Source organism: Meles meles, chromosome 6 (genome assembly GCF_922984935.1).
Source record: "Meles meles chromosome 6, mMelMel3.1 paternal haplotype, whole genome shotgun sequence".
In the NCBI taxonomy this organism is placed as follows: Eukaryota; Metazoa; Chordata; class Mammalia; order Carnivora; family Mustelidae; genus Meles; species Meles meles.
Genome location: NC_060071.1, coordinates 135,230,809 through 135,258,466, shown reverse-complemented (window position 1 = coordinate 135,258,466; position 27,658 = coordinate 135,230,809). Strand labels below are relative to the sequence as shown.

At 50.2% G+C, this 27,658-nt stretch overlaps 1 protein-coding gene across 2 annotated transcripts in view; it reads left to right on the top strand.

Moving 5' to 3' along the window:
* Positions 1-27,068, top strand: part of IFT43 (intraflagellar transport 43) — an 81,204-nt gene extending 54,136 nt beyond the window's left edge. For both annotated transcript variants that reach the window (XM_046009014.1, XM_046009015.1), the window contains exons 4-9: positions 4,022-4,054; positions 4,707-4,753; positions 25,695-25,767; positions 26,018-26,093; positions 26,549-26,611; positions 26,797-27,068. In XM_046009014.1, the coding sequence (XP_045864970.1) occupies positions 4,022-4,054; positions 4,707-4,753; positions 25,695-25,767; positions 26,018-26,093; positions 26,549-26,611; positions 26,797-26,916 (412 nt within the window). In that variant the 3' untranslated portion in view covers positions 26,917-27,068. The remainder of the gene's footprint in view (positions 1-4,021; positions 4,055-4,706; positions 4,754-25,694; positions 25,768-26,017; positions 26,094-26,548; positions 26,612-26,796) is intronic.
* Positions 27,069-27,658: the final 590 nt, after the last annotated feature.

Here is a 27,658-nt window from a genome sequence, read left to right as displayed (position 1 = left end):
GCAAGTCAGGAATGGGCCATCTGCCCGATAAATCCAAACAGATGTCTGGGTGCCCTGGGGACATCTGAAAATCGGCGGGTTACTCCTTTCGAAAAGGCTTGGGGCAGTGTGTTTGGAATCCCGGGTGGAAGTCGGGAGATGGGGCTTCTGGCTGCAGCCTCGTTACTCACCAGCTGGGTGATTTGGATGAAGCACACATGGCCGTGCCCCATGGCCCTTTCTGTCACACAGTGTCTCTGAAACCAGCGTTGCCTCTTTTCCAAAGCGGGGCTGAGCATGTGGCAGTGCTGGCAGGAAGGGGAAGAAACCGGAAGAATGATTCAGCTGCGTAAGGTGGTGCCCCCCGTGTTACGGTCGTCAGGTTCCCAGCCCCCCACCACGAGCCACTTCTGAGGATGAAGGCACGTGGCCAGGGGGTGTAGTAAGAGACCAGAAGCCCAGGTCAGAGCTGACCGCAGCCCTGTAGACAGCCTGCCCTGGGCCTGGACCAGGTCACATGGTTTCCTCAGAAGTATGGCTGTGAGGAAAAGGTGAGCCAGAACCCACAGTTTTCTACTTCACTTCCCCAGTCTGTGGGGGGCAGGACTTCAGTCCAGATCCTTCTTTAGGTACCCATCCTCTTGAGCTCTGATAGACTGCTGTATTTTGTTTTCATTTTGTTTTTAACCCGTCACCAACAATTTAAAAAGACACTCTACGTCACGACTGGGTAGGTCTGTATTTAAAACTGGGGGAAGGAGTTTGTATCATACTTACCCTTACTATTTGCAGGACCCTCTCTTTCCTATTCTCTTTATGCTTTTAAAAAACAAAAAGAGGGGCACCTGGGTGGCTCAGTCGGGGTTAAGCATCCGACTCGTGATTTTGGCTCAGGTTGTGGTCTCAGGGTCACGGGATTGAGCCCCATGTTGGGCTCCCCACTCAGTGAGGAGCCTGCTTGAGCCTCTCTCTCAACGTCACCCTCTGCCCCTCCCCCACACTCTCTCTCTAAAGATAAATAATCAAAGGAAAAGATAAGAAAGGCTGGTGGCGAGCCACTACATTGATTCCGTGACTCACCGTGGGGCATGACCTATAGTTTGAAAATCACTGTGGTCCATTCTGTGTCCTTGTGAGACCTGAGGTGCTTTTGGGGACCAGGCAGGTCCAGTATGTCTGTGAAGCAGGATTTTATTTCAGAGTAACAGCTTCAGTGACAGTACTGAGGTGCCCGCACAGACCGTGAGTTGCATGTTCACATTCCTCCACAGACACACACTCTGCCACTTCTCCCGGACATGCTTCCCACTCGGCCTTCCTGCCGCTTCTCTTGCTTTTGGTCGCCGTAAAGCTATGCAAAATACTTCACTTGCCTCTTAACTTCCACTGTAAGAGCCAGCAGTGCACAGTGCAGGATAAGGGGCTTCTACACGCCTCCCAGTGTCGGGCAGGGCTGGAAACTCAGGCTCATCACAGCCACGCTCCACCTCCCCAGAGTTTTCGATGGGGGAATGCAGGTCCCGTTTGCAGGCTTTGTGTTTGAAGAATCCAGAAGTCCGGGGTTTTGTAAAGCATCTCCCGATTTGGGCAACAGATTCATGTTAAAACCAAAACAAAAATAAACAACAGTGTGGTGGCAACAAATGGGCAGCCTTGCTAGGCAAGGCCAGAAAGCGCTCAGCTTTGTCAAAGGCAGGGCGTTCCGTGGTCAGTTCTCCAGGGCCTTGCCCGGGTTCCCACTGGACTGTCTGTCCTTCTCCCAAGCAGAAGGCTTGCCCAGAATCTGCTATTTCTGGCAGAGAGAGAGAGAGCGAGAAAAGAACGGGAGAGCATGCCGCCTGAGAGCATCCCCACCCTCTGACCTTGAGGGCTCCATTTTGATCTTGCTCCTCGTCATGGGGTGAGATGAAATTTGGGAGGGTCTTTGGGCTCCTCCTGGAGCAAGAGAGAGGAGAACGTGAGCTCCGCAGCAATTATGCTGAAACTCATCCCCGCTCTGGATATTGAGTAGTTAAATGGCCGTTAATCAACCTTCCCCTGAAGATTAGCATTACCATTGTTTCCTTCAGACAGAATCGCCACTACTTGGGCCATGGGCCATGGCCTGTTGCTTAGGAAGGAACGGTGCACTCACAACTCCAAAGGGCGATCAGAGATGCTATGTCTCTTCTATACAAAATGCAGGTGCCTTAATCACCTTGTTCTTCTCGGACCCTGTATTCATCCGAGCCCTCCTGCCATTGGTGACATGTTACCGAGGCATTGGATGGTGGGTTGTTAGAGTTCAACTTCACCGGGACAATTAGAGGCAGTGGTCCTGGGGAGCAGACGTGAGCTGGAAGCAGAGCCTTCTGTCCTCCCACACGGAAAGAGGTGGCTTTGGCGGCTGTGAGGATTTTCTTGACTTAGAGCAGTATTGGAAACGAATATCATCCAGCAGTACCCCGGTGGTGATGCCTTGGGCACCCCATTGCAGGTTACCTGTGATTCCTCCTCCTGCTTTCTCTGTCCCACTTGTCCTCCTCCCCCGACTTGATTCATCTCTTTACTGTCCTATGAAGAGTCAAAAACTGCAGCCTGGGAGACCTCCCTCAGAGTTGTTTCATCCTGTTCGTCCAGCTTTAGCTACCCATTCTCTTCTCCCTCCCAACGGAGGCCAAAATTCTCCCTCACTTCCTTCCTTAACAGTGCAGTTGGTGTGGTCTGAATTTCATGGACACTAGTCCCTTTAAACCTGGGCTTCATTTCAGATTATAGTCAGAGAGGGGGAGGTGTTTTTTGCATTTTGCAGGAATTGCTGGTTGGTTCCAGTGTGGCTCTGCAGGAGAGGCTAGCGGGCCCCGCACTGTCAAATACCTTCTCACGCACCCCGACTCCTGACACTGCCACCACCCTCTGCCCATGCTCATCATGGTGACTGACTTCTGATTTGAAGGAAGTCATTAAAAAACCAACCAACCAACCAACCAGCCAACCGACCAACCAAATCTATTGTGGAAATTTTCAGACATACAGAAAAGTAATCAACATGTACTCAACACCCAACTTTGATAATTGTCAACATTTGGTCAGTCTCATTTGGAAGACTTTAGATCCGTGTTTCTCACAGGGTCAGTAATGACCACCTTACATTAGGATTACCTAGGGATTTGTTTAAAATGCATATTCCCGGGGGTGCCTGGGTGGCTCAGTTGTTAAGTGTCTGCCTTCGGCTCAGGTCATGATCCTGGGGTTGAGCCCCACGTCAGGGTCCCTGCTCAGCAGGAAGCCTGCTTTTCCCTCTCCCTCTGCCCCTGCTTGTGTTCCCTCTCTCACTGCTTTTTTCTCTGTCAAATAAATAAATAAAATCTTAAAAAAATAATAAAAGTGTATTCCCGGACTCTTTTTCCCTTAGACCAGCTGATCCAGAAAGCTCTCTCTGCCAGGTCCAGTGATCTGCATGTCTACCAAGCTTCTCAGATGGTTATGACGCACATTAAAGATTGAGAACCACAGCCTTAGATAAATGTCTATATATAATTAGGCTTCCTTTTCTCAGGGAACATCTGAAGGGCACTACCTGCCCAGCATCACTCGTGGGATCTTCTGGTGCTTCAAATGGAGGCTCCAGAAAGGCCCAGAGCTTACAGCTTGAACTGCCTGGTCAGTTCATCTCTTCTGACTACTGAGAAGCTGCCCATGTGACAACTAAAGCTCCAAGGGAAGACCCAAGGCCTCAGTCCTAAGAAAGTGCTCTATAAACTGGCCTGTTGATTGTTGAAAGGAGGGCACCGTATCATCAATATCCATTTGAGTTCTGAACTTCCCAATCTATGCTTAAACTCTTTAAGTTGGACAGTGAAATAAGGCTCTAAGTAGGCATTATGATGTGTGTAATTCTCTCATGCTGATTATGGGCCTTGGTCTAGAAAGAGAAGTCCAGGTCAGTAAAGCACTTGGAGTATGCTAATTTGCCCTTGCTTTTGAAATCCCCCTCTCCAACGTACCCCGCCAATGCATGAGACTAGAAGGTTCTCATGAACCCTGTTTTTCTTTTTTTCAGGTCAGGAAGGAGGGCTTCTGAAGAAATTGAAGAGTATGTTCCCAGCATTCTTATGCATCCTTTGGTAACCTTTGCTAGCAATGCAGTCTTGGTGGTCATTATCTGTGTGGCCTTTGTTGGACTCAGCATTAGAAAATAGAATGAGTCTGGCTTTTGTCTGGGCCTTTAGTGATGCACACTGGATCCAGGGTTTAGTTATTGCTGTTTCCTTAGCTGAAGGTCTGGACCCTGGCATTAATGTCCGTGTCCTTCTCCCACCCTGGGGTTTTTAGAACCGTATCTCCAGGTATCAGAGTGCTGACCCATGGATTCTTCTCTGTTGATTCAGATGGGCAGAAACAATACCAGCCTTCTGAACCTAGCCTTCTCCTAAGACTTGTAACAGAAAGGAAAGGAGAAGGTTTCTAGGTAAAGATAGAATGTAAAGGCAAGACCACTGAATTTCATGCCTGCCCCCCCCAGGGGTGAGAGGAGCATTCATATCATAGTCTGTGGAATGGTGCACCGCACGGCTTGTACAACCGTATTGGCAGACCCAGTTGCCTAATTAGGTTTGACCAAGTTGATAGAGGAAAGTGTGTCCAGAGACCTCATCTAGGAGAAACAACAGACAGAGTAATAATTTGGACGGTTTCTTTCTGCATGTGAAATTAATTTTCTTTCCTTTCCTTCTTTTTGGGGGCAGTCACCGCCTCAGACAGCAGAGCTTGGTTGGATCAGATGATGGAGGAGGTAAGTGGTGTTGGGAGGAAATCAAAAAGGCTTTCGGGGAGGTTCCACAGCCCCCAGAGCCTTTCCTGGGCTGCAGCTAAGGCCCTGTTGGCTGCACCCTTCCTGGGAGGCAGTGGCCCCGTCCCATCTCGTCTCTGTGCCTTGCTGAGCACTGCCTCTGCCTGGAGGACCTCACCCCCATGGCTGTCCGCCAGTCCTGCGTGTCCTCTGAAATGTCTTTCCTTCCTACCCCCCTCCCTCTCTTACTCCATTTTTTCTTCCCTGTGCTCCCAAGACTTCCTGGGCCAACCTCCAAGATGACAACAGCAGCACTAGATAATACCTATTAGGTGTTTATTATCTCCTAGGCACTTGATGTACTGTCCTACCAGCTTCTAAATGTTAAAGCGCTTAATCATCACAACAGCCCGTGAGATGGTACTGCTGTCCCTGTTCTACAGTTGAGGAAACTAAAGCACAGAGAGGTGAAGTCAGGTTTTTCCAGTTCACCGTGAACTCTGTGCTCCAATGCGCGTAGTTTCTACCACTGTGTAAATGTTCTTTTCTTCTACAAAGTCTAATCTGCTGTTAAAACCGCTCAGCAGATTTGTTCTTACAGAAACTATTTTTCAGCTCTAGAAGCTCCATTCAGTTCTGTGTCTTCCATTCAGTTCCTTATTTTGATCACGTTTTGCTTTATTCTTGATGGCAGCCTTTATAGTCACTGTTATAAAGTCCTGTTCTGCTAATTCTACCATCTCTCTCTTTCCTGTGTCTCTACCAACTGATTTTTTTCTTCTGGTTACAAGTTCTATTTTTTTCTGCCGCTTCACATGATTAGTAGTTTTTGATTGGATGCTGGTCATTGTGAGTGTTAGTTCCTATGTCGAGTGTCTGGATGTTGTCTTTCTTTAAAGACCCATATATCTGTTTTAATAGACAGTTAATGTATTTGTTGGTCAACTTGATCATTTTGAGAATTGTTTTTAAGCTTTATTAGGGCAAATCGAGAATTCACCGTAAACACTAAGATACTCAGGTGTCCCTGCCTGGTGGTTCAGCCAGAACTCTCCACTCTGCCTGAGGGGAGCTGAGCCTTTTCCAGTCCTTTATAAGCTACGGGGATGGTTCACCTCACACCTTCTTGGTAGTAATTCTTTGCCCAGCCATGTGGAGTTTGACCCTATACACACACAGCTTAGAATGCAGTCCATCTAGGGGCGCCTGGGTAACTCAGTCAGGTAAGCGCCCTACTATTGATTTCGGTTCAGGTCATCCTCTCAGGGTCATGAGATCAAGCCTCGCTTTGGGCTCTGCAATGGGCATGGAGCCTGCTTGATATTCTCTCTCTCCCTCTGCACCTCACCTGCATATACATTTAAAAAAAAAAAAAGAATGTAATCGATCTAGATTTCTGTACCCTTCCGCCACATAGTGCCTCCCTCATCCTCTTAGCCAGTCTACATCCTGACCTCTGCTTCCCCAACCCAGTGGGACCGCCGTGCTTCCCTAGGGTTCCTCCTCTTTGGGCCAGAGTCCAGGAAGCATACATCTAAGCAGAAAGCCAGGGCTGACGATAAGGCTCATTGCATTTCCCTTCACTCAGGGATCCCCGTCCTGTGCTACCTGTTGTCCACTGCCTGCACACAGCTGTTCCTTCCATTATTTCCAGTTTCCTAATTGTTCCCGGCAGGAGTCCAGTGCCGGTTACTGCCTCGTGGCTGGAGGTGGCTCCCCAAAGCTTTCGGTAACTAACCTTTCCATGGGACCCCAAAGCGAAGGGCAGCATTCAATCTAGAAAGCTTAGATTATGACCCGAATGTTAGCTGCCCCACAGGCCCGCGGGCGTGTGCAACATCCGAACTACGCTGGCATGCTGGTGGAAACACAGACGCCCAGCCACCAGCAATCAGAATCTGGGGCCCAGAGATCTGTACTAAACTCAGTACGCTCCCTGGATGAATATTCTGCCCACCCGAGCTTGTCAAGCCTTTAGTGGCCTTTAGTGGCTCTAAAGTCAGGATTGAGGACAGGAAAGGACAGGAATCGTGAAAAGGTACTTCTGCCTTGTGCCAAAGGGGTTTTCGGGTTGAAAGGTAGTCACCGGAGGTCAGGAATGGAGCGTCCACTCAGAGATTTAGTAAGAGCTCATGAGCCTGACTTCATCACTCTTCGGCATTTGTCCTTGTGTTGCCTAGACTCTCTTCCTGACAAGCTCGTTCCTTTCTACCAGGTCTTCCTCCTTAGCTCAACTCACTAAACTCCTTGTAGCTGCCAAACCCGCCCACCCACTAAGAATTCCCAGCAACCCTGTGAAATCAGGTGTCCTGCACCCCTGTTGCCCAGGTCTCTTTCCCTGCACGTGTCCCCAGGAGGCCCCGGGCTGGTGCTGACCTGCGGTGGCTCAGGGATTACTGGCTACACTTTCGATCCGCCCATCCTCACAGACTGTTGCTTCAGCCACTGGTCACGGGGATAATGGGGTAACCATCTGGAAGGATGTGCCAAAGGGTTCAAGGAGGCGGGGGCCCTGCTGGATATCGACAGAGCTGCTAGGTGCAAGGCAATGATGCCGCTGCCCACTCCTAGGTACTCATTACATTCAGGGTCTCCAGAAGGTTCGCTCAGCTGGTATCTTCTCCAGGCCTTTCCCTACCCTACCTTAAACCTCTTTCTTACTCCCTTCAGCAGACTGAAATCCTCCTTTTTCCACTATTTTCAACGTGTGAAAATGCTACATTTCAAGGAGTAACTTTTTTTTTTAAGAATTTTTTTTAAGATTTTATTTATTTATTTGACAGACAGAGATCACAAGTAGGCAGAGGAGATAGGCAGAGAGAGAGGAGGAAGCAGGCTCCCCACCGAGCAGAGAGCCCGAGGTGGGGCTCGATCCAAGGACCCTGGGATCATGACCCGAGCTGAAGGCAGAGGCTTTAACCCACTGAGCCACCCAGGCACCCCTCAAGGAGTAACAAACTGTTCAGTGTTCCACCAAACCTTCCAAGTGCCGGAGCGTACACACGTTCTAGATGTGTGTCAGCATAAGCTAGTGCTGGCTGCTGTGGGGGCAGCTCCGCTGGCCATCTTGTGTGAGCCCCTCACTGGCCGTGTTACAGCATCAAAGTTCTGAGATCATTACACAAAAGAGCAGGACTCAGGGGGACTCTGGTCTTTTTACCCACAAGAGACCACTCTGCCTCCTACCACACGCCCACCAACATCACTGCTGTTGCCACTCATCACTGGACTCGCCTAGTTCTCAAACCTATGGAAAAAGTTTTTAAAAATCAGCTTTATTGAGGCCTAACTTACATATGATAAACCGAATCCATTTAAAGCCCAGCATTTGAGTTTTGTTTTTTAAAGATTTTTTTAAATTTATTTATTTGACAGAGACCACAAGTAGACAGAGAGGCAGGCAGAGAGAGAGAGAGAGGAGGAAGCAGGCTCCCTGCTGAGCAGAGAGCCCGATGTGGGGCTCGATCCCAGGACCCTGGGATCATGACCTGAGCTGAAGGCAGAGGCTTTAACCCACTGAGCCACCCAGGTGCCCCTCAATATCCCCATTTTAATAAGAAAAATAACCTTGCCGAAGGTCACACTGTAAGTGACAGCACTTGGAAGCCATCTCTGCTCACCACCTCACCACCGATGCCACCCAGTGCAGCAGCGGGATTTGAACACAGATCTTGCCCATGGAGTCTTTGCTCTTGGCCTTGGGGCTATAGCAAATGGTATGATCCTCAGCCATGCTGGCATCCCCTTCCACAGGTGTCTCCTGTTAATGTCAGCTCTCATGTTTGTAGCGTAGAGTGCCTAGCATGATTGATGGGATGCTCAATACAATTCCATTAAGGAAGGAGAGAAGAAAGATATCTATTTTCAGAGAACACCACCTAGTATTTTTTTCCCCTTCATAAACTTGAAGTGTGAAATTAGTGATTTGGCCTTTATTTTGGCTCTGGAGGTTTGACGCATAAAACCCTTCGTCAGAGTGCACTTGATTTTACCTTCTAGGAGGGATGCCTCTTCCCCGGCATAAATCTGTTTTCCGTGCAGTTATGCCTGAGTCCTTTAATGGAAAAATCAGTTCATATGTTACACTTCACACTCGACTTCGTCCATTTCACTATACATGAATGTTTAGAATCCATTATGCGATAGGAATCATATGTTACATATAACTAGTTTCTAGAATTATCTTTGCTCAGAGAATTACTTGGTTGGCTAGCGAAGGCTTCTCCTTTGAACTTGAAATAACCAGTGGGTGGGGATGCTCCGTGAATGATTGCCCAGAATCATCCATGGAGTCTCGTTCAGTGATGATATTAAGCTGATCTTTGGGTGCCTCTGAGGGAACCTGCTGGTGCGTGATAATATCACACCCAGGTTCTTCGAGGTTGTCAGTGCGAGGAGCGCTGTCCGCTGGGAAGGGGCTGCTAGTTTCCCTATACTTGGTAGGGCCGGCTTGGCAAGCAATCCCAAAAGAGAATGCATCTTGGGAAATAGAAATGAGAATCCAAGGACTAGGGCCTCCTTCAGACAGGTGGTCTCTTCTACCACCTGTCTTCGAGGTTAATTTTACTGCGGAAAGCTAGCAGGTGTTGGACGGTGCCCCCTGTGGCCACGACTGCTCCAGGTGCTGGAGATGGTGGTGAGTAAGACAGCCCTGGCCCTCCCAGAGACTCTGATTTAGTGAGAAATAACCCCCTCTTCTCCCTCCCTGTCTTCTGTAGGGAACTTTCAGGAACCCTGTCTCTCAGATCTGTTTCTCAGCATCCAGCCTCCTAGTCTTCACTCATGGTACATACTCTTCTTTGGTGGGGAGGATGCCCAGGAAGAGAAGAGAAGCACTTCCTCCCCGCCATACATGCCTCAGGCTTCCAAGGAGAGAGAACAGAAAAGTAGAAGAAGGAAAAGGCTTTTAGGATAAGGTGTGTGACATTTAGAGGTGGTTTTGGAGCCTGTTGGTTAACTAGAAGGTACTCCGTGGGACGCTTTGCAAGGCCATGGCGGTCTACAAGCTCACACACCTCGAGGGGCTGGGCAGATACCACACACACAGAGAAAACAGCAGAAGTGTGAGGCAGTAAGGAACGCCGGGGTCTGTGGTAAACCTAGAGAGGAGATGGTGCCGCCTGAAAGTTTTCACATTTGTATTTCAAAAAATGACCGAATTTTTAAAAATCCTCTCATAAGCAGCACAGAATGCACCTGCCAGTTGGATGAGGCCATTGGGAAGCGATCTGCAAGTGCTCCACGAGGCTTTGTAGGGCTGTGCTCTGCAGGAACGCAACACTGCTGAGGAGGCAGAACACGGAGACAGAAAGCATGGAGTCAAGGGGCGAAGACACAGTATACCAGATGGCAGAGGCGGCCGGTGGTGGTTGCTGTGTTTGTGATTCACGTTAGTAAGGGCCGCAATTCAGGCAACAAAGCGATCCCTGTGGGCTGAGGGCACTTCAGGAGGAAGGAAGAATGAGCAGTGGGTCCTAAAAGCCAGGCAGCCTTTGAACAGGTGAAGAAGAATGCGAAGGGCCTTGTAGGTGAGGCCTGGCAGGAGGAGAGACTCAGGGCTTTGAGGGTTAGGCCTGGCAGGAGGAGAGACTCCATGTGGAGAATGAACAGGGAATTTCGGTAACCACAAGAGAAGCTGGTTCCTCAGAGGAAAGCCCTCGTTCTGGTCCATTCTCAGCTACAGGAAGTAAATGTCCCATATAACCTCCCTTTCATGAAGTCTAGAGATGGCCAGTCATCTGATTTGCTGATTCTCGGTGGAATCGCCCACAGCTCGAGTTGACACGATGCTTCAGGAAGTTGGGAGTCATGATTGGAACAGCTGAGAAGGATGGACAGCCAGATCCCCCAGAAGACTGTAGGTTTCAAAACTGTTGGACAACCACACTCATCTTTCCTTCTTAGACGACCATCTTTTGGTGGCACAGTTACCCATCCCTGTTCCTGGAATCAAGTTTCTGGTGGGCACGAAGGCCTTCAGACTTCTTTTGTCATGGAAGGTTGTACAGTGTTAGAAGAAAGAGCATCAGATCTGGGATGGGATTGAATGCAGCCTCTACAAGTGACTTTGGGCAAGTCATTTCCCTTCATTCATTAATTTCACTACCATTTGTTGAACACCTACTATGTGATGCTTAGGGATGGGCGTTGGGGTTATGATGTGGAAGAAACCATTCTTAGTCTTTGCCCTCATACTGTTTCCAGCCTAGTGGGGGAAATGGGGACTTAACAAATGGTCACACAACTAAAGAAGGAAGGACAAGGAGTGATTGAGCCCACTGAAGGCAGGGCATGGGCGCTCTGAGAGAATGGCAGGGAGACCCAGCTTGGATTGGGTGATGAGGGAAGGCCACTCTGCAGCGGTGGTTTTTATACCTCAGCCTGAAGGGGGAGTGAAGCTGCCCTGAGAGGGGGATGTGAGTAGGTGGGGTGGGGGGGACCCCAGAAGAGGAGACAGCACATGCAAAATCTTGTCAGCTCTCCAACTCCAGGAGTGTTTCCAGTCCTGTGTGGCCTCTTCCAGCTCTCAAGTCCAGCTCTCAGGAAGTGAACTCTGGATAAAACGTGAAGCTTTGAGATGAGCTTTGAGAAGCACACAAATGGGAGAAGAGCACTTCCCTGTCTTTAAGAAAGATGACTAGTGGGACGCCTGGGTGGCTCAGTTGGTTGGGCGGCTGCCTTCGGCTCGGGTCATGATCCCAACGTCCTGGGATCGAGTCCCACATCGGGCTCCTTGCTCGGCGGGGAGCCTGCTTCTCCCTCTGACTCTGCCTGCCACTCTGCCTGCCTGTGATCCCTCTCTCCCTCTCTCTGACAAAAAAAAAAAAAAAAAAAAAATCTTTAAAAAGAAAGATGACTAGTATTCAGGTTGATACAACTTCTGGAAACACAGTTAGATACGGACTTGCCTTTCAAATAGTTCATCTGAGAGTGAAATTCAAGTTAGGAAAGGACTTGTGAGCCCCAAAGATGTCATTCAAAAGTAGAAAGTCTCTGAAAACGGAAGCTTAAAAAAAAAAAAAAAGGATTGGCTCTTTCTTGCATTTGACCATATTTAACCATTGCATTTTGACGTGCCACAGGACCATGGGTGCAGTGCTCACCCTCTCTTCCCGGCCGCTCTCTGCCCCTCCTGGGCATCCCATCCCCACCAGAGAGGGCTGTGCTCTTTGCAACTCAGGCCCAGTTTTGACAGAATCGAATACCTCAAAACCTTAGGAATAATAAATCCTTATGGCCAGCCAAAAAGTGCTTAATTCCTAAAGGACCAGCTGAGTTGAGCCACTTCTAGCCACGGGCAATTGGGGACTTAATTCTGTAAGTGTAGCAATCTGGATGATCTGAGAGCTCTGAGTTTAAGGGTAATTGCTCAATTTTCTATCCATGTCAACAGGGAAAATAGGTAAAAGTGGCTGAAAACAGCCAAGCAATGAGGCTGGATGAGATGCGAGATGCTGGGCTGTCAGTGGAATTAGAAAAATGCCATCTGTAGAGGGCTGTCGCTCCCCTCCCCTCTGCCTGGGCATCACCGGCTCTGGGCTTTCTAACTCTCTTTTGGGCTCTTTTTCATTCCGTGCTTAATCTTCCCACCATGCCCTCCCTCCCTTATCCTGCAAACTGTGAAGTCACTCTGAGCTTAAACAGCTTTAATGGGGAGAAAGAGAAAGTGGAAAAAATTCTTTAAGTACGGATAAATTGGAACCCTGACATCCCAGTTCCTTTCTCTCGCTTCGTAAGAATGTTCCATTAAGTCGGCGTTCGGTATATGGGACTTGACTTCTTAGATTGTCCCCAAGCCTAGTTTTCCTTTGCCTCCCTAATCTTTTTAAACTATTCTAACCAGCACTAATTTTTTGATTAAATAATGTTCCTTAAAATCAGTCTGTTTTGGGGCACTTGGGTGGCTCAGTCAGTTAAGCGTCTGATCACAGCTCAGGTCTTGATCTCAGGGTCATGAGTTCAGGCACTGCATTGGGCCCCACACTAGGGATGGAGCCTACTTTAAAAAAAAAAAAAAATCATTTGGAGAGTCACTAGGAGTGGATGCTAAGGTCTTTCTAAACCCATGCCTTCCCGCCCTCCCCCAACACATACACGACTGGCAGCTGTTACATATCCAGCCCAGGAGAGAGGTGGGATGGGTTGGGACTTGCTGGTGCAGGGGTTAGCTGTCCTATCTCTTGTATCTGTGCTTTGTTCTGCTTACAAGATGCTGGGTGACAGATTGGAGAAAGAAGTCATTCTTGTAGGAAACGGTATTGACAGTTAATGTTTGTGTTCAGTGTGAGCCAGGCCCCTGCACCGCGTCACCTGCAGTAACCCTCCCAGCAGTTCTTGGAGGAGACACTGTGATGATCACCCCTGTGGAAAGGAGGAAATTGAAGCCTTGTGAAGGGAAGTCACATGGCGAAGAGGCAGGGATGTCCTGGTGAATGTCCAACAACCGGCTCCCCAGGGGAAACGAGTCTCATTGGTCATGTTTGCCAGTGGTCTCGGGCTCCCACCAGGACATCACTGATCCGGGAAGAGATTTTCCGGGCTCATCACAGGGCCGGGAAGAGATGGCCGGGAGCTCACCAGCGTATCAGATTTCTGCCACACAGGCACAATAGAGGTAAAGAATTGCAAGAGCATGGGTAAAATAAAGTATAAAATTTAGGAACTGCTCAGTTTCAACAATTTATTGCCTGTGTTTTGCAGTCAAATGCTCTACCACTGAGCTATACCCCCTATTGCCTGTGTTTTGAATACAATGTCTCTAGCTCGAAGAGTACATAACTTAGTCGCTGATGATGCTTATGTTTAACGACCTGCATGCCATATTCCTAAACTTAGTCGCTGATGATGCTTATGTTTAACGACCTGCATGCCATATTCCTAAACATCGAGCTGGTCGCTCCAGCACAGCTGGAATTTAGACGTCCCTGTGACTCCCGAGCACTCTGCTGCCACGGCCCTCCTCCTTGTGAAGGCATCCGCAGGGGTTTTCAACCCTGCTTATTGAGGAAGCTGGACTCCCGTCATTTTTCTAGGCCTCTTCCTACCCCGTTCTCAGACCAGCCCTGTCCTGGGCTCTGCCGGCCCTCTCTGTCAGGTCTCACCTGCGGCCATCCCCCAGCTGACAGGCAAAAGCCGAAGAGACCAGGCCCGTGACGGGAGGCAGAATCCTCAGGTATGACCGTTCCCCTCTCTCTCGTTATGCTTGGCTTTCTAGCAAAGCCGTGAAGATGGCTGTTAGAGGATGGTGTCTGGTGCCTCTGCCGAGTCTTCTGGAGAGGAGAGCCTACCTCAGGGTACGAGGAGGGAGTGTCACTGGGCTGACGCAGGGAGCAGCGTGAGGCTGGGCAGTTTGGGAAGTTGGTGAGAACCAAGGCCCCACAGGCGTCCAGCTGGGCCTGAAGGGCCGTGCTGGTAGCTCTCCCACGGCCTGCCCCTCTGAGGCACAGCCCAGGAGAAGGATTGGCACTGCAGGCATGCCCAGGACATGGAAGAGCCCCCACGGGGGGGTGGGAGAGGGGCTGGGGAAAGGGGTTGAGCTGGGTGGCGGTGTGAGCTGGAGTCATCATGGAGCCACAGGTGGAATCTGTGCACGTTAATTACACTGGAGGAAAAGAATTTTTATTACAGCGACTAAACAAGAGATTTGGCGTGCTCTAGCCGTAGGCCATAACTATGGCTGGAATATTTGGGAAGACACTGCTGTGAGCAAATGTGACAGAAGGGGTGGTTTTTAAATTTTTTTTTAATACATCATGAGATACATTCTAATGGACACTCCAGAATAAGATTTTCATAGAGTAGAGCTTATTTGATGATAAGGAGACTTGGGACCAGAATTGACAAGTGATTGTGTAAGTTCAGCAAATTGAGGGCAGATCTGGGATCCCCAGAGTTCGGGAGACACCAAGGAAGGGACCTGGAACTTGCCAGAAGTTTCTTTAATGCAGCCACAGCTGTTATTTACTTAGTTTTTTGCAGGAGGTGATTCAAGGTCCCATGACCCTACCCTAGGCAAAGTATACGCCATGAAAGATTAGATATGTAAGAGTCGATGGAAAGGAGAGATACTTAGAATTATTTAACTCAGCAACTATGGGAGAGACTGGCTTGGCTGCATTCTTCTGGCCTTCCCAAAAGGCAGAATGTCAGGGGGGCTTTTGAGAGCTGAGTTGGGCTTTGAGCAGATTTTAGTTGTGCTTTGTCAGCTCAGTCATGTTCTACCTTACTCCCCCGCCCTGCCCCAGTCCAGCTGTAAGGCATAGCCCAACATCTCGACCAGATCTGTTGCTCTGTTGGCAGAGCCGGGACTCAGTGCTTTACCCCACTAGTGGTGCCTTGAAATCTCTGGTCATGCCAGACTTGCCAAACGTATCATCACGAACCTTTCTGGATTCCATTTGCTTTGTTTGTGTGCACAGCTTACTTGTGTGTCCCTATCTGAAGAGGCAGAATGGGGAATGCAAACAAAAGCCAGGTGCCGTGAGTGCACACCTGTTTTGTTTTGTTTTTTAAGATTTTATTTACTTATTTGACAGAGAGAGACCACAAGTAGGCAGAGAGGCAGGCAGAGAGAGAGGAGGAAGCAGGCTCCCCACTGAGCAGAGAGCCTATGTGGGGCTCGATCCCAGGACCCTGAGATCATGACACGAGCCGAAGACAGAGGCTTAGCCCACTGAGCCACCCAGGTGCCCCAGTGCACACCTGTTTTAAATGAGGCAGATTGTAGTCCCCTTCATCCAGGAACACATACACACACACAGACTGCTCCGTCAGCATTCTGTCATGCTATCGTCAGCTTGGAGGTATGTGATTAACAATAAATCATCCAACATTAAGCACTGACAAAAGTAAAAGAGACCTAAATCTCCCTGAAATCGTTCTAGAGATCAGGGTATTTATTCTATAACTCCGTGGGTTCCATCCTGGGTGAATGCAGAACACAGGCTCAGGATAGGGCAGAACTAATCCCATTTAGTTTCACAAGACCATTGGAAGAGTGTTCCAGCATTCCGGGAGAGGTGGGAGAGGCGCGGGTCTGTCCCACAGGCGTGAAGGGAGTGGACGAGTGAGGAATCAGGGCCCTGCACGCAGCAGACAGGCCCGCCTTGGTGAAAACCACTTCCCCCAGGGAGCTGGTAGGTGACTTGGGGTTTTATCTGCCTAGAAAGAAATAGGGGCTCCGTTTTCTAGGATGCCTCTTTGAAAAGAGGGAGACTGTACGCATAGGCACTCTGTTCTCTGCGAGTAAGAAGACAGAGTCGTGGAGTTGTTCCAAATAGTGTCTGTAAGCAAACACACAGCCCGTTGTGCCCAGGGATAGCGGGAGACTCCTCTCCCAAGGGGGTGGCCAGGTTTGAAGTCTGACAGCCAGGTGTGTCACTGAGGTGAGATAGGAAGGGACAGCCGGTGCTTGGAGGTTGGACTCGGTGCACCTCTTAGCCATCACTTGGAGAATTCTTTTCCTTCTGACACATCACACAGGGAAATTCGTTTCTAAAGAAGGGTTAGGTCTAGTGGAAATCGAGGGGCGAAGTGACGGGGACTGTCTTACCCTAGCAAGAGAGGAACTTGGTGTGGCCACATGGTCGATCTTCCTCTCCAGCATTAGGGTCTCCCAGTTTTCCAAAAGTTCACAGATGTGGAGTCCGTGTGTGCATGTGTGTGTATGTGCGTGTGTTCTTGTCTATATATACACACAGGAGGACACAGACTGGAAATGTGATTCCTGAGTCCATAAGTGTGGTTGACCGACTAGGTTTACCAAAAAGACCCTTTAAGAGAAAGCTCTTGAAAGATGATTACAGAATTGAGACACCATCATTTAAAAGTGCCCGAGGCAAACGCCTTTGAAAATTGCAGCAGCGGAGGGACAGAGAAAGAACCACACAGCCCTTGATTGTTGCGCTGTTCCCTCAGGACCCGTTCTCCCCCTCCCCCTCTGTTTCTCATCTGATAAGAGCGAGAGCAGCACTAAGACTCCTCATCTATCTTATGAAAATCCGATTCGGAATGGCTGTGATCAAAACCAGCTGGCTGTCACCAGCAGTGGCCTTGCGCGGGGAGAACCGCTCAGAAGCGTTCTGTATGTGGGAGTGTCACGGGTGGCACCGATCAAAGTAGCATTTTTTTAATAAATATATATAAGGAAAAATACAAAACCTAAGGATTTAGAATAAAAGCGGTGTAGTTTGTCTTGTTTTTTTTTCAGTGTAACACGAAGAGGATGAAATAGAATCAGATATGCCTGGTTTCTTACATCCGCGCTTCCACGGGCGGCTCGAGGAAGGCGCTCCGTGTCACGTTAATGCTGTCTCGCTCATCTTGGGCCTTATTGAAGAGAGTGGAAAGTTCCTCAGTCTCCATTCCTTCCAGCCGCTTTTTGCTCATCACTTTTAAAGTCCTTTACCCCTCCTTGTCCTTAACACATCTGTGCAGATCAAAGCTGGAACCCCCAGCAAGCTCTGAGAGCTGTTCGAGTGGTAGAGAGCATTCCTGTTCCTTGTTCATTTCCTTCAACCGCCACCAGCCCATGTGTGACATTCCCTAGAGGCCACCTCGGCAGGTGGCAGTGGGGTTCTCCCAGTATCGGGCTCCTGGGCTGAATGGGATCTTTCTCCGTAGAGAACCCTTGTTGGGCCGTGCTGGTCTCTTGTGAGCGCCACCTGTGAATTGCTCCAAAGGCTCAGTCCTGATTGAGGACCATTCGCGTTGCTGATGATGATTCTTCCAAGCACTCGGTGCCCTTGGGTGAGGAGATGTGGAAAAATCTCATTCTGGGGTGTGCGTTCCTGGCTCCTTCAGATACGTCCTAACATCCCTCTCGGGGTCATATGAGGAGGTCAGACTGTCACACACCATAATCTACCATGAGCTGGATTGCCACTCTTAGCGAAGCCCCTTCTCTGCTCGTAGTCCAGCCAGCACCACAGCGTACGGAGGCCCGGCTGATCCCAGAAACTCAGTCAGTCCAAACCTTCCTCGTCAAGCCGTCGTCAGCCATGAGAGTCACCACGGCTTGCAGGACCGTGAGGAACAATCAGCTATTCCGATCTTAAGGTCTGTGATCTTCCTGGCAACATTTAGAGAGATGCAGTTGGGCAGGAACACGTAGGCATTTCAGCCTGCGGGACACAGATGAACATCCCTCCACCCCAGCCCCCCACCCCACCAAGCTGGCACCCCAGGACGGGGTACCTTTTCTTTCGGCTCTGTCACACGCTTCCTCGGGGACCTGCTCGTGCACTGCTCCAGAGTAGACACTGGCTCCGCCGTGCCTGTTCCTCAGCGTTTGCGGTGTGGGTCTCTAGCCAGGATCCCAGTTTCCAGACCCCTTTCCCCCTGCTGCCGTGTCCGCTGCCTCTCTCCTCCCCTGCCAGTAGCGAGTCCGGGCGGGACCCGGTTTCGATCAGGTGAAGTCACAGGGGAAAAGTCTTCACAGAGCTGACCTGCCAGGGACCTGCAGATGTGTTTTTGCCCCTCGAACCCTGACTTGGGGAGTGCGGGGGACGGATGGTTGCGGGGCCCAGGCGTGCTCAGGAGCTCCTCTGAGACCGGCTCTTTCTCTTGTTCCTTCGGGTGTTTGAAGCCTGTTGCCTACTGCTTTCCCCTTTTCTTCTCTCTTTTCAAAAATTCTCCATTTTTTCACTTAGAAAAAAAATTATTTATACGATTGAGATCCACTAATTAAAGCCATTTTCTGGTATTTGGTTACTGGAGCGTTTGATGTCTCTCTGACAAGACCATGAAATGCACGGTGTGTCCACAGGGACAGAATTTGCTGAACACGGCTCTTTGTAAATGAGGGGACACAGTGTCGCAGCAGCTCATGAATATGGAACGCCCATGATGCCACCTCAGTGGACTTGGGAACACAGATGAATCCTGTCATGTGCTAAATGAGACCAATTTCTTTCACTTAACTTCATCTTCAATCAGACCTTCTTCCATTTGCCTGTTTAAAATTCCCCATACGTGATGCAGAAGGTAACAGCATTCAGTAAAACAAAGTTTTGCAGCTGCAGAGAAAAATCATAATGATCTCTGGTCTAAAGTTGCCATCTCCCAAAAACGTGGACATTGTTTCGCTTTCGAGCTCTGCTGAGGTCTTTTGACTTTAGGCACAGAATTAGGGGCTGTGTGGACCACTCTTCCTGCGATGTCCTTAAGCGGTATGTCTAGATCCCTTTCATGTGGATTGGTTATTGAACTTGGCTATGGATGGTGGATGTGGGCCGTTAAGAGCCCATGGATGCTTTGTAAGTGGGAAAGGGCACTGTGGAGGAAAGCAGCTCTGGGAAGAGAGTGCCTGTAACCAAGCAGGGACTTTGCCCTGGGGAGCTTAGTTAGAGGACGAAGTGAGAGGGACGGAGGTCATCAGAAGGAACACAGACGAACCTGGCAGGTAGGCCAAATGCTTGTATCCTTTACTAAGGTGTCAAGGCGAGAAAGTGCTAGAGTATAGAAGAGACTTGCTGTAGCTCTCCGGAAACCCTTGTGGTTACAACCAGGAAATCCCAGTCAGAAATCCCTAACCAAGAAAGTCAGCAAAGAGTAGACCCTCAAGGGACACAGAGAGGCAAGGCTCCTGGGGGACACAGGGTCCAGATTAGGGGGCCTCCTTTGTTCTCTCCTTCTTGAAGAACTCAGAGTTATGCTCCAGGTAAAGAGCCTGAGTCACACTCAGGGTGTACTCAGGTGTACCCTGCATGCTGAGTCCGGTCTTAAAAAATCACTTTCTTTTCCAGTTGTACCAAAACAGGCCAACAACATGTGGGTTTGAATGCGGGCTATCTCCGAATCATCACGGAGATCTGGAGCCCACTTTATTGGAAGAGGCAGGCTGGCTTCTTACTGTCAGGCCACAGGGGCTGAAAAGGAGCCCTCTGTGACTTTACTGGATAGTTAGCTTTTTAGTGTGCGTGTATGATGATATTATCCATAACCAATGTATTTCAGGGTAAATGGCAGCTTCTCACATCTTTGAAAGCAGTTGTAATCGATCCTACAAGTGTTCCCACGTGTTTCCGTTATTTATATCCGTACCCCTTCATTCTGTGGTTTCGTCTGCTAGTCGGTTTGCTGGGGCAGATCTGTTGGCAAACTAGCACTCTGGCATCATGAGTTTCCCATTTGGCAGTCTCTCTCTTGGAAGTGAGTTCTTACTGTTGTTGTGTATTAATAAGCCTTTACTGGGGGCTTCCAGACGTGGAGTGATACAGGAGAGGGCACTCCAGAAATCCCGAGAAGAAAGAAACACTGGGAGGTTGGGGAAGAGCAGTGTGACCCAGCCTCAGGATGGAAGTCCAGTGGTCCATATGGACCGAATTTGAATGACTCCTCCCCTGTAACTTTGTGCTCGCTCATCCGTTGTTTCTTGAGTATGCCCAGGCCCTTCCCAGCTAGGCCTTGCAGCTGTCAAGTGAGGCAAAACCTTTGCTTAGATTTATCAAATCCAGGCATTACCCAAGGATTGTGCTTGGTTGTTTATTAAATGAATCCTACTCAGGCAACTTTTAAGGCTCGGTAGCGCTTACACTATAATTGGAACGATACAGAGAAGATGGGCGTGGCCCTTCCCTGCGTGGGACTTCGAGATTTTTTTTTTTAAAGATTTCATTTATTTATTTGTCAGAAAGAGAGAGAGAAAGCACACAAGCAGGCAGAGAGGCAGGCAGAGGCGGAGAGAGAGGCAGGCTCTCTGCTGAGTGAGGAGCCCGATGCGGGGCTCGATCCCAGGACCCTGGGATCATGACCTGAGCTGAAGGCAGCGAGTGGCTTAACCCAGGCGTCCCGGGACTTTCAGATTTGAGGGGCATCTGTCAATTGAGTTCTGTTTAGCTGTTCTTTGGTTTGATGGTCCTTGGGAAGACAGTGACTGGAATGTGCTTTTCGCCCTCAGCTAGTTCACCATCTAGGGGACAGACGTAGGGCAAATTTCACTTACTCTACCTGCTACAAGGTGGTGAGGTCAACCCCGTGGCCCTAAATAAAGTATAATGGAAAGCCAAAGTAGAAAGCTCTGGATTCTACCTGTTGGATTCCAAGGTGATTCACAAAGGAAGGGACGTACATTTTCCTGATTCTGTTTTTATTATTACTATTTCTTTATGTGTAGTCCCTCCCTTTGCAATGTTGCCATGCGTCATCAATGGACCTTCTTCCATTGCACCAAGGACCTTCTTCCTGAAGCGCCCAGAAGAGGTCTTGTGTAGAGCAAGCACCCAGTCCATGTTTCCTGGCTGCTTGATGCGGGGCCTTCCTCACCTGGCATCAGGCGCGCTCTCTCCTGCCTCACCCCATGCCGCTCTCCCCCAGGGCCCCTTTGCCATCCCCACTGGCCTTTCTCCAGTTTCTGCAGTGTTGCAAGTTACTTCTTAACTCACAGTGCCTTTGCAAAGGCCATCCCTGCCTGGTTTAATCCTGTCTATCCTTTGGCTTTGAGCTATATCGTCCCTAATTCAGAGACCTTTCCCAACTCCCCTCCCCACCAATCCAAAGTTCTAAATGAGGTCTTCTGTGAACCGGACCAAATGCATTAGGAGGCACCAGTTCAACAGAATACTAGGTCATTTAAAAGAGTGAGATCTGTCAGTGTACTGATGAGGAAAGAGAAAGCAAGTTGCAGAAGATTATATGCGTAAAGCGATCCCCTTTGCTGACATCCTTTAAAGGACACCCGTGCTGCGGTAGGCATGCGTTCTTTTCAGTAAATATATAGGAGAAATTGTTAATAGCACCTCTAGGGAGACAGACTGGGGCTCATAGAAGACGAGGAAATTTTTCACTTTAAACTTTTCTGTAGCATCTAAATTATGATCACATACGATATTTTACCTTTGGAACATAAGACAATTAGTTGTTTCAGCCCTGTTTTTTTCTGGTGCTCCGTGAAGACAGGGACTGTGTTTCCTGGGGCTGTTGTCACTGGCCCCACGAGCTTCGCACCTGCAGATAGCGACGTTCCGTCAGCGCTCCTTGAAGGAAGGGCCGGGTGAATGAATGGACAAGCGAGCAAATGCGGTTTCCCCACCGTGTGGTTAACCGGCTGACAAACAGGGCAGAAAGGCAGGTTGAGCCAGCAGGAGAGACGGCTAACAGAAGAGGCAGGAAGTGCAGAGAGCAAAGCAAACCCGTGGAGCTGAAGGGGTCAGAGCTGGGAAGGATAGAAGCATGTGGTGGCACCCGGGAGGGGTGGGGGCGGACTGGGTGAGGAGGTGCTGCCTGCCTGCGGGGCTGAGATGGAGAAGGGGGGCACCCACGCCCGTGGCCCTGGAGGCATCCTAGCCCTCCCGCCTTTCTCCCCTTTCCTGAGACTGTTTGAGGTCCTCCGTCACCTCCAGGAGGCTGGGTGAGTAAGACATGGGCAACGGGGCTCTGGCATCAGTGCACTCTTTCCATTCTGTTCCATGTGGCCTTGCTGGAGGGAAGTAGCAAGTGGGGGCAGAGGGGGAGGGAGGGTATTTCAGTGATTTGTGGTGATTGGAATCAAGAGAAGTACCCAGAACTGGGAACACTGAGTCTCAGACAGAGTAACAGCTGTCCAGGCTCATCCCTCTGCGAAGGAAGCACAGTGGGTAGAGGATGAGCTCATGGGTTATGGTAGGACCGAGCTGGAAACCTGGCACTGTCCGTTATCGATGATCTCAGGTCATGAAGCTGCCTCCTCTGCTGAGCCTCACTGTTCTCGCCTGCAAAATGGGCGAGACTAAAGGAGAAGATGAAAGTAGAGCCATATAGTTTCTCCCAGGCTCAACACTTTATCTGTTAATTATGCCCTAAACACAGTGATGAGTATTTTATAAATAAAATTTTATAAAGACGATTGCATTTCATACCTACGGTGACCATGTGAGGTGGGTGTAATTATGATCCCCGTTTTACAGATGAAGCAGCTGAGGCACAGAGAGGCTAAAGTCACCCAGCTAGTAAAGGGGAAGCCAGGATTGAAAGCCAGCCTCCCTGTCTCCCGAGCCTGTGCCCTTAACCGTGGCATGGGCGTCCTGCCTATATAATTAACCTACTCACTGTTTCTGTTCCTGTTCTTCCTCTTGGTAGCACGAACAAAATGAGAATGAAGTTCCTGGAACTATTATTATTATTTTTTTTAATAGTGGTAGCTTTTCAGCGAGAGCAGACCCCTGTATTCCTCTTCCTGGCTGTTAAAAATCACATGCTATTTTATTTTATTTTATTTTATTTTATTTTATTTTTTAATCTGAGCACAGTTGACAAAGAAGTGTTGTGTTAGTCACTTCTGAGAGTTCAGTCTGACATCCTGAATCAGCCTGGGTCCCTGGTCCAGACAATGCTGGTCAAGCAGCGGTAACTGAGATGTCCATGTAGATAGTCTGGTGAAGCAGATTTCTCAGGTCCGTTTTCTTTTTCTAGGTTTGTTCATGGGTGTATGTGTGTGTGTGTGTGTGTGTGTGTGTGTGTGTCGAGGGGAAGGTGGAGAGAGGCAAGACGAAAATTTCCAAGAACAAATTACATGTACGGAAGCCCTTGTCCGTGGTAGGAAACCAGGAACTGTGAAATTGTGAAGTTCTTTGAAGTTTGCCCCAAACCCGCTCCTCGGCCACCTGTTCCATGGGGGCCGGGAGTTGGACGGCCCCACTCTGCTGCGATGGCTCAAGCTGTCACTGCACCGGAATGTTCCAGCTCGCCTCGGCCTGGCTGTCATCGCTGGCTCTGTCCCACTCAGGCGGTTCACCGGGTTCTGTTGGGCACCAGGCTTCCAATTAGAGAGAAATCCCACTGTGCGGCCAGCCTCAGCAGTGCCGCTCTGAGAGGCCCCTTTGCCAAGGCCCGGGCTGACCTCTGATCTGTCACAGATGGGCCAGTCCCACACTCCTTTGTGCGCATTTGGAGGAGGGGGGTGGGGCTGAAGAGGGAAGGCCACGGGGAGTCCGAGTGGACATTGGGCAGAAGTGCAGTTGCTCAGAGCTGGGAGACTCTGGGCAGAGTTGACAGGCCCCAAATGCTAGTGCTGTGGAGGGAAAGGGGACTTTGGGAAGACCCCGTCCTGAGCCCTAAACCCAGCATGGGGCCTCCTCTTACCACCTTCTGAATATTCATCTCAGGCTGGACTCCACACCCGAGGAGAGACAGGAGCCGCTAACTGGCTCCTTCCAAAACTGTCACCTTGCTGATGGCGTGGGGCACAGCCAGCTTTCTCCCTGCCCGGCCACAGGCTCCGCGCTGTCTCTGCAGCCTGGGAGCTCCGCTCGGCCCCGGCTCAGGGACGGTCCGGTCAGCAGCTCTCACCATGGACGGTATTAATCACGCAGAGCTAGAGTGAATGAGAAAGCTAAATTCCGATTAGCATAAGAGATAGAATCTTAGAGAACTCCTTCTCTAATTCCCCAGCAGGACGGAGAGAGAGACTCTGAATTCTGCACAGCTGCTCTCTGGACAGGGGACTGGCTGAACGTGGTTCATTATTTTGGGGATGGCCTGTGTGTGTTCTCTATCTCCCCTATCAGCCATTTCTTTTCTAAACCTCTTTTTATTCACTTTTATTAATTTATTCATTTTTATTTTTATTTATTTATTTTTATTATTTATATTTTTATTATTTATTAACCACCCTCTTTCTCTCTCGGTCTTGTTTTCTGTGTCTCTGTCTCTCCCCCATGCACTTCCTCCCTCTCTTTCCAGGTTCAGTATCTGTAACTCCCTCATCAGAAGCAACGACCAAAGCCCAGGCTCGACCTTGACATTTCTATACTCGGCCTTAGCTGGCCTAGAGCCATGGCAAAGCCTAAAGAACGAAGAGCCCAAAAGTGGCAAGGGTCTTCCCAGATGTTCTTGGAACGATGCTGCATCTCTTCTTAAAAATAAAATTGAATTCAATCCATGGAAGCAAAAATGAAGGGTTTCTTCACCATTCTGTCCTCTCTGTGGTGTTTCCCCCCTTTATTCTTTGCAGTTGGATTGAGAATTCTAGGATTCTATCTCTCCACATGGCCTTTTTCCCCGGCCCCTTCTCTTTCTTAACTCCAACTGGTTAAAGCAAACAAAACCCCGCGTCTAGCCAGTGATGCTCACTTGGAAAAGGAAGTGCTACTTTAGGGGGTTAGGTGGTCCCGTGACAAGACAGGCTCTTTCCAGCAAGTCTTCACCATTACATTGCTCTCTCTTGGCTTCTCGGGTCGCATGACTTTGTTCGTCTGATGAGAGAAGTGGCCTTGTGTGTCCTCCTGTGTCTGCATGTCTGCCTCATATAGAGGGTTTGAAGGAGGGAGAGATCTCTGTGACTCCACAAGAGAAGTGTCATCTTTAGAGTCGGCATTGTTGATTCTACCAGACCTGGCAAGTGGAGACGCCCGGGGACTCCGCTGGGGAGCCTGGTCTTATCCTTAGGTGTAAAGTGTCCTTCAGAGTCAGGCTCAGGGCCCTGATGGCTATGATGATGATAAGAATTCCGATGAGCTAATGCACGTGTGGACCTTGGTCATGAGGCAATCGTTCATAGTGACGTCCATGTCATGTCACTGCACGTTCCTCTGTCTCTGGCCAGGCCGGGCTCATTCACCGGCTCCTCCAACACAGACTTCCCTGAGCACAGTCTGGGACTCTCTTCTCCTTTCTTTACATCTCTCCTTGGAAGAGCCACTCCAAGGGCTCCTGACCTGGAGAATACATCAGGATCACCAAAGAAATCTTGGGAAAAAATACAAAATCCTGAGCCCCGCCCAGGAGATTCTCCTCCAGCAGGTGCTGGGGTAGGGCCTGGGATTCTGAAGTCTGCCTTTGACTTTGTGCTTCAGGACCACACAGCCCAAGCCTGGGAACCCCTGGAGGCCAGAGACTATGTCCAAGTGCCCATTCTACTCCCAGCCCGCAGCCCCACACCTGGCTCATTGAAGGCGATAAGTAAGGTGAGAAGTGGGCCAGGCCCCTCCCTGTCTGTCCTGCTGACCTCTTGCTTCTCTTCTCTTTGCAGACATCCCTGTTATTCCGGATCTGGAAGAAGTACAGGAAGAAGACTTTGCTTTGCAGGTCGCCGCCCCTCCCAGGTACACTGAGCATGAAGTTAGCGGGAGGCAGAGAACATGTGAATTCATACATTCCAAACCCCATGTACAGTGGTGCTGCCCCCTGAATGGAGATCGGGAATTTCTGGTGATGGGTTCCCGTTTTGCTAGGCATAGTCCTACCATTTTGGTCCTTCCCAGCTACCTAGAAGGCTCTGGGGATGGTGGCTCCGCGGCTCTCCTGGATCTGGTCCTGCCTGGGGCTCCGCCTCACCTTCTCTCTTCCGTACAGCGTCCAGGTAAACCGGGTGATGACCTACCGTGACCTTGACAATGACCTCATGAAGTACTCAGCCTTCCAGACCTTGGTGAGTGGACCAGTTTTCCCCCAGAGGGCAGGCTCCAGGCAGCATCTCCTCCACGGGGCTCTGAGGCCGCCTGGCGGGGCCATCGTCCTCGAGTATCCGGCGTCCCTAGCCCCAGCCTACCCCAGTGTCTCCTGGGGCCTGGCTCCCACCTGCCTCCACGGCTGCCCACTGGCATCAGTAGACACTGTGGCTGGATAGATCTGCCGCTGTCACGCTCTGCCCTCTTGGTGCTGACCTTCCTGCAAAGAATGCCCAGCCTGCAGGAGGTTGTGGTGGTCCCGCCTCCCTCGGTGGCTGTGCGGTCCCCTCACATTTTTACTCTTTAGGACGTTTCTGCAGGTCTGGATTGGGAAGCCCCACCACGCACACCCTGACCCACTTAGCAAGAGATGGTTGTCCGGAGGTCCCCTGGGGTGCACAAGCTGGTGTACGTGTTTGTTTGTTTGCATTCACAGGATGGAGAGATCGACCTGAAGCTCCTCACCAAAGTCCTTGCACCAGAGCATGAAGTCCGAGAGGTAAGTAACCACAGGATCTCTTTCTCCAGGCTGCGTCCTTCCTTCGGCCAGCTGGCTCCCCAGCATGAGCGCAGCCTTCCTGTGGCCCATGGGGCAGTGGGGTGGGGTGAGGAGTGCAGGGGAGGTCGGCTGTGACAGAGGGAAAAGGCCTCCTTCCTGTGACCCAGTGATACCTCTCCTGGCAGGATGACGTCAGCTGGGACTGGGACCGTCTGTACACCGAGGTGTCCTCCGAGCTCCTCACCGAGTGGGACCTGCTGCAGGCAGAGAAGGACGAGCCCGTGGGACAGCCCGCGCATCCCTGAGCCCTGGGGGGTCAACAGCCTGCTCTCCCCGCACAGAGTCATTTCTGCTTTGGACTTGAAAAAAAGGCCAGAAACCTAAACCTAGAGAAGCTTGCAAGCAGCTTAGAATTTTGCTATGCAGTATTTTGTAATAAAAATGCTTATTTTCAGTAGACCACCTGGGATCATTCCATCATCATAAGTTACTTTATTCTGTGGCCATCTCTTCCATTTCTTTCCAGCAGCCTCTTGGAAGGATCCATCACGAGTGAAGGAGGGCAGCTTTGAAAGAGTCTGACAGGTGCGCTGCCGGCCGTTGAAGAGCGTGAGGGAAAGCTTGGCTCGGGGAGACGAGCGGCGCTGCTCTTGGACGCCGTTTGCTCCACAGGGGCCACAGCGTTTGCCTGGAGCATCCGTCTCCTTGTGAGCACCTGGACGCAGGGGTCCGGGAGGTTGCCAGCTGCTAGCTGCCGGGGTCCGAGGAGGGCCTGGCGGGGTGTCGCTTACGTCAGCGAAGCTGCCCCGTTTCCTTCACGGTGGCAGGCGGCTTCACTGAGGAGACAGCAAGGAGTGGGTGTGATAAGGTGACCCGTTCCTCACAGCAAAGTCTGGGGGCCTTTTCTGACAGCACCCGCCCCCTTCTCCTTTCTTCTCACAGCCCATGCCTGGGGCTCCCAAGGCGTGTCCTTCCCTTCCGCCCCAGGTTCGCTGCAGGTTCTGGTCAGCAGGGCCCAGCTTGGCAGCCCCGAGTGTTCCACAAAAG